Raw genomic sequence first — 9,285 nt, 5'->3', positions numbered from 1 at the left:
GTGAAATAATAGATATTTGAGTTTAGCACTACGTATCCTTCAAAAATGTGCACTAATGCAACCTTTTTATTGTAGTAGCTAAGTATATAAGAACAGTAGTAAAACATGTCCATGATTTTGTGTCTTTGTCCCTCATGTTTTTTTTCGTCGGCTCTTGAGAGACACTGCACCCCATGCACCATCCGAACTTAAATTTACCCCCCCCACCCATTGCCGACAGTGATAGTCAATGGAGGAGTTCTGAACATCAGCAGCTAGAGCAATTGAAGCTCGGGCATTTAGTCTTGACTTTGTCCACTACTAGGTGGCGAATATTAGGGTTACCACCTGTCGCTCTGTAGGCAGGACAGCCCCTATTTGGGTAGTTATATCCCGCAAAATAAAAAAAAATGACACGTCTTAAACTTTTAGGACAAAAACTGTTTCCTAAGCTTTTTCTAGTAGTTGCAAAAAACTTTTTTATATTTGAAACAACTCATTTTTATGAAACAATAAAAACAATTCAAATTCTACTAGTGTAGCTTTTATTTTGACAAAAACATGAAATGTAGTCTTTGCACTAGTCATAATTTTCGGTTATCATTAAAAAAAAGTCTCACTTTTTATATGTGGTATTGTGAATAGGTGACAACCCAGTAGTGATCTTTGCTTGATTCAGCACTGGTGGTTACAATCCTGTACCACTTAAAAATGAACAATGATAAGTGCCCTGACAGTTAAAGATGAAATACATTTTCCAACTTTCCTCAAAAATAATGCGGAAAATCACTATTACGTCATGTACCTTAATACAATGAAAAAGCCATGGTGGTACAGCGGTAGCATTGTTGCTTCATAGCAAGAGGTTGTCCTGTTAGATTCTCGGCTGGAGTGCCTTCTGTGTGGAGTCTGCACGTCCTCCCCGCGGTCGAGTGGCCTCCAAAGACATGCGTGAATGGGTGTGCCTTCGCTGAAGGTTGGGCGTGGCAACTCGGCACCATAAAAAAAATATATTGCCAATCATTAGCAGATCGGAGTTCCACTGTGGTGACCCCTAACTGGGAAAAGACAAACAACAACAACCTTAATACAATGAAAAACATCATCATTATCATCTTCTTTCGGCTGTTCCCATTAGGGGTCACCACAGCAGATCATCTGTTTCCATTTCTTCCTGTCCTCTGCATCTTGCTCTGTCACACCAACCACCTGAATGTCCTCTCTCACCACATCCATAAACCTTATCTTAGGCCTTCCTCTTTTTCTCTTACATGGCAGGTCCATCCTTAGCATCCTTTTCCCAATATACCCAGCATCCATCCTCAGCACATGTCCAAACCAACGCAATCTCGCCTCTCTTTCTTTGTCTCCAAACTGTCCAACATGAGTTGACCCTCTAATATACTGATTCTAATCCTGTCCATCCTAGTCACACCCAGTGCAAATCTTAACATCTTTAGCTCTGCCACATCCAGCTCTGACTCCTGCCTTTTTGTCAATGCCACCGTCTCCAACCCATATAATATAGCTGGTCTCACTACCCTCTTGTAGACCTTCCCTTTCACTCTTACTGGTACCCGTCTATCACAAATCACTCCTGACACTCTTCTCCACCAATTCCACCCTGCCTGTACTCTCTTCTTCACCTCTCTTTCACACTCACCATTACTCTGAACTGTTGATCCAAAGTACTTAAACTCATCCACCTTTACCAAATTTACTCCCTGCATCCTCACCATTCCTCTACCCTCCCTCTCATTTACACACATATATTCTGTCTTAGCCCTGCTGACATTCATTCTTCTCCTCTCTAGAGTATATCTCCACCTCCCCAGGGTCTCCTCAACCTGGTCCCTACTCTCACTACAGATCACAATGTCATCTGCAAACATCATAGTCCACGGGGCCTCCTGTCTGATCTCATTTGTCAACCTGTCCATCACCACTGCAAATAAGAAAGGGCTCAGAGCTGATCCTTGATGTAATCCCACCTCCACCTTAAACGTATCTGTCACTCCCACTGCAGTCCACACCACTGTCACACTACCCTCGTACATATCTTGTACCACTCTTGCATACTTCTCTGCCACTCCTGACTTCCTCATACAATACCACAACTCCTCTCTAGGCACCCTGTCATATGCTTTCTCTAAGTCCACAAAGACACAATGCAACTCCTTCTGACCTTCTCTGTATTTCTCCAACAACACTCTCAGAGTAAACAATGCATCTGTAGTGCTTTTTCCTGGCATGAAACCATACTGCTGATCACTAATCATCACCTCCCTTCTTAACCTAGCTTCCACTACTCTTTCCCATAACTTCAAGCTGTGACTGATCAATTTTATCCCTCTATAGTCACTGCAGCTCTGCACATCACCCTTATTCTTAAAGATAGGTACCAAAACACTTTTTCTCCACTCCTCAGGCATCCTCTGACTTTCCAAAATTTCATTAAACAATCTGGTTAAAAATTCCACTGCCATTTCTCCTAAGCACCTCCATGTTTCCACTGGTATGTCATCTGGGCCAACAGCCTTTCCATTCATCATCCTTTTCATAGCTGTCCTTACTTCCTCCTTGCTAATCTATTTCACTTCCTGATTCACTATCCCCACATCATCCAACCTTCTCTCTCTCTCTCTCTCATTCTCTTCATTCATCAGCCCCTCAAAGTACTCTTTCCATCTACTCAACACACTCCCCTCGCTTGTGAGTACGTTTCCCTCACTATCCATTATCACCCTTACCTGCTGCACATCTTTCCCAGCTCTGTCCCTCTGTCTAGCCAATCGGTACAGGTTCTTTTCTCCCTCTTTAGTGTCCAATCTCACATACAACTCTACATATGCCTTATCCTTAGCCTTCGCCACCTCTCTTTGCTATGCGCCTCATCTCCTTATACTCATGTCTACTTTCTTCATCTCTTTGACAGTCCCACTTCTTCTTTACCAGCCTCTTCCTCTGTATACTCTCCTGTACTTCCTCATTCCACCACCAGGTCTCCTTGTCCTCCTTCCTCTGTCCAGATGTCACACCAAGCACCTTTTTAGCAGTCTCCCTTACTAGCTCTGCTGTAGTTACCCAGCTATTCGGTAACTCTTCACTGCCTCCCATTGCCTGTCTTAACTCTTCCCTGAACTCCACCTCACAATCACCCTTTTTTAACTTCCACCATTTAGTTCTTGGCACTGCTTTCACACTCCTCCTCCTCTTCTTGATCACCAATGTCATCCAACAGACCACCATTCTATGCTGCTTAACTACACTTTCCCCTGTCACCACTTTACAGTCTCCAATCTCCTTCAGACTGGCCCTCCTACATAGGATATAATCCACCTGTGTGCATCTTCCTCCACTCTTGTACGTCACCCTATGCTCCTCCCTCTTCTTAAAATACGTATTCACCACAGCCATGTCCATCCTTTTTGCAAAATCCACAATCATCTAAACTTCTGCATTCCTCTCCTTAACACCATACTTACCCATTACTTCCTCATCCCCTCTGTTCACTTCACCAACATGCCCATTGAAGTCCGCTTCAATCACTAGTCTCTCACCCTTGGATACACTCATCACCACTTTATCCAACTCACTCCAAAATTTGTCTTTCTCATCCATCGCACATCCAACTTGTGGAGCATATGCACTAACAACATTCATCATTACACCATCAATTTCAAGCTTCATAAACATCACTCTATCAGACACTCTCTTCACCTTGAAAACACTCTTGGCATACTGTTCTTTTAAGATAACCCCTACCCCATTTCTCCTGCTATCCACACCATGATAGAACAATTTGAACCCGCCTCCTATATACCTGGCCTTACTTCCCTTCCATCTGGTCTCTTGCATGCACAATATATCAGCCTTCCTTCTCTCCATCATATCAGCTAGCTCTCTCCCTATACCAGTCATACTGCCAACATTCAAAGTTCCTACCCTCACTACTACACTCCTAACCTTCCTCCTCTCTTCCTGCCTTTGGGTATGCCTTTCCCCTCCACTTCTCCTTCGACCAACAATAGCCCAATTTCCGCCAGCACCCTGTTGGCTAATAGTACTGGTGGCGGTTGTTGTTAACCTGGGCCTCGACCGATCCGGTATGGAAATATGAAATGTTCTCCGCATAAGTCATTTGGCAGCGGTTTTACGCCGGATGCCCTTCCTGACGCAACCCTCCCCATTTATCCAGGCTTGGGACCGGCACAAAGAAATGCACTAGCTTGTGCATCCCCAGTGGCTGGGTTCTTAATACAATGAAAAACAACATTCAGAATTCTACAACTAAGACTTTTCATTTGGCAAAATGTGAAAACAAAATAATTCCTACTAATTGAGGATGGAGTTTTTCCTACAAAATCTTAACTTTACATAAGAAAAGTAAAACTTTTTTGTACTCCTGCTAAAATAGTTACCCTAACAGACCAGTGATTTACTGTGATTCTGTCCCCACTGATTTCGTTATCAACGTGGCGATTACAGTCCTATACAGAAATGACAGATGAGTACTTGTTTCCAAACTCAAACTGAAACCATACATTTTAGTTACTAAGATTTTGGTATAGTTAATGTGTTCTTAAGTTTACTGAAGTTCATAACAGTCAGCCCACCAGAAATCAGAAAAGTCTTTCTTATCAGTAATAAAAAGGCAAGAGAATCAATTACTGTGATACGAATAAAGTGCTCTGTCTGCTGATCAGGACTGTGATTTTTGAAGACTTAACTGTCAGATATTAAAAGGTATAACACTACAGTAGAAGAAGAGAAAACTCATTTGTTCTATTTCAGACGTGTACTCATTTTACAACCTACTTTTGGGAATTCCGGTTTCGGTATGATGTCAGCCACTTCTGGGAGATTCCCATTCATTATATGAAGGTATTTAGAGAGGTCGAATGTGCGGTCTCAGCTCATCTTATGCATAAGCATCTCCTCAGGCACACTTCTCCTCAAACCACTGTGCTATTCCCGGGGTTTCTGTACTGTTTTACCAGATAACAAATGGAGAGACCGTTGCTGAGCGATGGGAAGCCACACTACAGCACGTTCCGACCAAATACTGACATACCAGAAGGACAAGACGAAGTTGTTGACATCCGAACACGAGAAAACAGAGTTGAACAGTAAGTTATTTCTTCCTCCTCTAAGTGTAATAATACACGTTAACAGTATCCACATTACACGAAATTCTGTATGCAGTTCGTTCAGTGAAAAAAAAACTGTATTTTTTTAGTATAATGCTTTTGCTATAGTCATGTAATGCAGCATTTGCGTTTTCCGCGAGGTAATGTTTTGTGGTGATGCTGATGACAAGACTCAAGAAAGCAATGAACCACCAATTTGAAGAAATATGTAAATTATTATAAATTATTGTTTTTGTAACGTTTAGACCCGTTAAACATAAATACCCATTTAAGTTTGTTTGACTAGGGAGTGTTAGGTGGCATACACTATTCAAGCGGATAATAAGCGAAGTCAACTCCCAGAATAAAACAAAGTTCACTGGCAGGAAATTTGTATCGATGCAGAATACCACAGATGACCCCTTTCAACTCCATGTGTGACTGTGGGCAGTACAGACCACTATTATACATTTTGAAAAGAATGCTGTGTTAAGAAGACAGCATTAAAATTAATATATGTATGTTTGTATATATCAACAGCAATGTGAAACAATTTATCTCTTAACGATATTTAACTTTGGCAGAGAGTTTTGGCACAAGATGTTTTTAAGCTCATACAGTTTATGAGGCTTTCTTGAAAACTGTTCATTATAACAGACCTTCCTTTCTTTCATTTAGGTAGGTGGATTTAGCCATAATGTCCTATTTTCAGCCACTACCATGAGAAAAATTCAAAGTGAGAGGTAAACGTTGGTATATACAGTGTGGTGCAGTGCCACACAAGACAACAGTTACTGTAACCACTGTTATGTAAAATTGCAGACAATTCCCAAAGTACCCGTTTTCCTTTTATAACATAAGCTAAGCTGTACTGCAGTTTTTTTCTAAAATGATGTATCTTATGTTGTCCATTAGATATGTTAATTCTTACTGTTAAATATTCAGTAATGCTGAAAACCATCTGTATTTCCAGTCTTGGTAGTCATTATTTCCAATATATGTATGGCTCTAAGCTATCAATTTATTGGGGCCCAGTTATATTTTTAGTTGCAGGTAAAATTATAAGCTTTTCAGAAATTAAACAAGTTAAACATAGCAGTGTAATATGGGATTAGCCACTGTTGTATAATAATAATAATAATAATAATAATAATAATAATAATAATAATACAGTGCAGTGATGCAGAGGTTAACATTGTCACCTCGCAGCAGGAGGTTCTCCGATTCGATTCTTGGCTGGGGTGCCTTCTGTGTGGAGTCTGTACATCCTCACTGCATTAGTGTGGGTTTCCACCGGGTGCTACAGTTTTCTCCCACCTTACAAAGACATGCATCTGGAGCATTTCTCCCCGGACCTCTGCTGAAAATTGTTTCGATCCAAGTCAGACTTTGCCAGTAAGCAAATGTTAAATAAATAAATAATAATAAACTTTCATTTTCTCATAGTGTATAGATCTACATGGCTACAAATGAAAACTAACCACTATTTTTTGTGCTTATGTTTCAGTATACCCAGAAAACAATTAATACCTTTAATGTAAGTTAACAATGTATATTAAAATTTAAAAAAAAACATGGCTTGACACACACTAAGACTGTTGACAGGAGCTTAGGCACAAAGTAAGGCAACTTACTTTTTTCCAGGTAAAGTGAGAGACACCATCAATACCATCAAGTATATACTATAAAGCATATCAAATAAGAATGACAGTTAACAAGGTAAAAAGTGCAGTTGTATAAGTTGAACTTAACATAACAATAGATGTTCGAATGATCACTGCTGCAGTAGCTTTAGCTATATAGGTTATATCTTACCAAGTATATAACAACCGGCCAACTTCCAAAGTTTCAGGGTACCCTCCATGTGCCCAAAATGTAAAGCAGCTTGAGATGAGATGAATAAAAGAAATGTTTGAGTGCAAAACCCTTCAGAGCTTTCCAGCCAACAGAGAGAGGGAGGCAGAACCCTGAAAAGAGAAGACTAGGAATAATAAAAAATAAATGTTCTCATCCTGGCATAAAAAACACACCAAACACAAGGGGATGGAGAGAGTGAGCGACTAAAGCAGCAGTGATTATTTGAACATCTACTGTTATGCTAAGTTCAGTTTATACAACTGTCCTATGTTCTTCATATTGATCACTGGTGCAGTATCCTTAGCTTTATCGGTAGATTACCATAGCTAACTATAGTTGGGTGGTGGAAAGAGAAGGGCCCAAGATCCTCTGGGGAATGGTCCTGGCAAAGCATGATTTAGACCTAGCGAAGAGAATTCAGCTTATAGTGATTTGTAAAAGTATGTATGGAGGACAGAGTAGCAGCTTCTAGAGTACTTCTAAAATCCAACCCTTTCCAAAAAGTCTTAGAAGAAGCCAAGATCCTTGTAGATTTGGCCTTGACCCTGCCTGGAATAGATTTGTCATGGTGAGAATAACAAAACGTAATAGCCTTAGACAAACATTTGGAAATATTTTGTTTTGACATTGGTTGTCCTTTCTTCTTACCTTCACAAAAATGAATGACTGATCCAGTGATCTGAAAGATTTAGTTCTGTCAAGGTAGTACCAGAGTTATCTGTGGACATCCAATGTATGGAGTATCCCTTCTCCCTCATTTTTAAGTTCTAGAAAGAAAATGGGGAGATGGATAGTTTCAGTTAAAGTAAACTTGGATGCATCTTTAGGCATAAAAGAAGAACTAGTTCTCAAAGAAACCCTTATGGAAAATGAGGTAGGGTTGTCTCACCATAAGAGCTTGCAACTCAGGTACCCTTCTTGCAGAGGTCAGAGCAATCAATAAAACTGTGTTCCAAGTTAAGAACCTCAAGTCAGCCAGATTAGCTGGTTCAAATGGAGCAAGTGCTAGTTTCTTTAACACAAAAGTAGGATCGCAAGGAAGGGCCACCGGTTTACTTAGAGGCCTCTTTTGCAAACCCCATTTCAACAACATTTAGACATGTGACTGCCTTGAAAGAGGAAGATCCATGGACAGACATGCTGAAATGACAAATAAATGAATCTTGATAGAGGAATAAGAAAAGCCATAGGATAGTAACTCATATAAATATTATAAAACCAGAGAACAACTAGTCCTGAATAGGTGATGGTTATGTTGTTGGCACCAACTAGAAACTTTTTCCATTTGCTAATATATGATTTTCTAGTAGCAGGCTTTCTGGCCTCCATTAGTAGATGCTTCACATCCACAGAAAAAAGGTGCCTAAAAGGAATTAAGACCCTATCATCCAAGCAGTTAATTGAAGATGATTGATGTTGGGGTGTATCAAAACCCCCTGTTCTTGTGAGAGTAGGTCCATTCTTTGGGGAAGTTTGTGGTAATTGCCCCTGGCCATTTCCAAAATAAGAGAGAAACACGGTTGCCTGGGCCAGAAAGGAATCACCACATTGATCTTGGGGGATTCCTTCTGAATCTTCAGAAATACCATGGATATTAGTGGAAAGGGTCAAAAGGCATACAAGAACATTCCTGTCCAAAGAAAGGAAAAGGCATCTGTCTTCCATGTGGAGTCCTGGAACAGAATGTTGCCACTTGATTGCCTAGAGATGGGGCAAAGAGGTTTGCTTGAGGAACTCCTCAAAGATGGATCAAATCTTGAAAGACCTCCAGATCTAGTTTCCATTTACAAGGGTCCAGCCCTGCTCAGTTTGTCTGCCAAGCAAGCTGTAACGTAATGTAGGATGCCTGTAGAGTGAGATTGTGTTGTGAAGCTATATCACAAGCTAACATGGCTAGTCTGCAGAGGGGGGGGGTAAGACCTGGTTCCCCCTTCCTTGTTGATGTACCACATAACTGTGGTATTGTCTGTAACCATTTGAAGAGGTCCTGGGGATCAAAGATGGTTCAGACAATTGAGTGCCTTGATCAGGGAAAGCATATCCTTGATATTTATGTGCTTGTGTCTGTCCTTAGTGTCCCACACCTCCTGCACTTTTATGTCTCCTGAAACTTCCCTTCAAGGAAGGTCTGAAGCATTTGTGGTGACAATAAAGATCTACATTTTCCTGTGGGAGAAAAGCTGTTTGAACTGGGGTGTCTGCTTGACATCCCAGGAACATAATTCTGTGTGAAGGAATCAAGAAAGACTCTTGAATGTTCTCTTGGAATTCCAGCTTGTGCAAAAGATGTCTCACCCAAGAAAGAGATTCCTAACATTTT

General features: G+C 40.7%; 1 protein-coding gene across 1 annotated transcript in view; it reads left to right on the top strand.

Moving 5' to 3' along the window:
* The first annotated feature begins 4,857 nt into the window (after window positions 1-4,857).
* LOC122790366 (solute carrier family 2, facilitated glucose transporter member 6-like) overlaps window positions 4,858-9,285 on the top strand; it is a 146,910-nt gene continuing 142,482 nt past the window's right edge. The window contains exon 1 of the mRNA XM_044057884.1: window positions 4,858-5,108. Within this exon, the coding sequence (XP_043913819.1) occupies window positions 4,987-5,108 (122 nt within the window). The 5' untranslated portion in view covers window positions 4,858-4,986. The remainder of the gene's footprint in view (window positions 5,109-9,285) is intronic.

Source organism: Protopterus annectens, chromosome 16.part0 (genome assembly GCF_019279795.1).
Source record: "Protopterus annectens isolate FY-2018-M chromosome 16.part0, PAN1.0, whole genome shotgun sequence".
NCBI lineage: Eukaryota > Metazoa > Chordata > Ceratodontiformes > Protopteridae > Protopterus > Protopterus annectens.
This window is presented reverse-complemented; position numbering and strand designations above follow the sequence as displayed.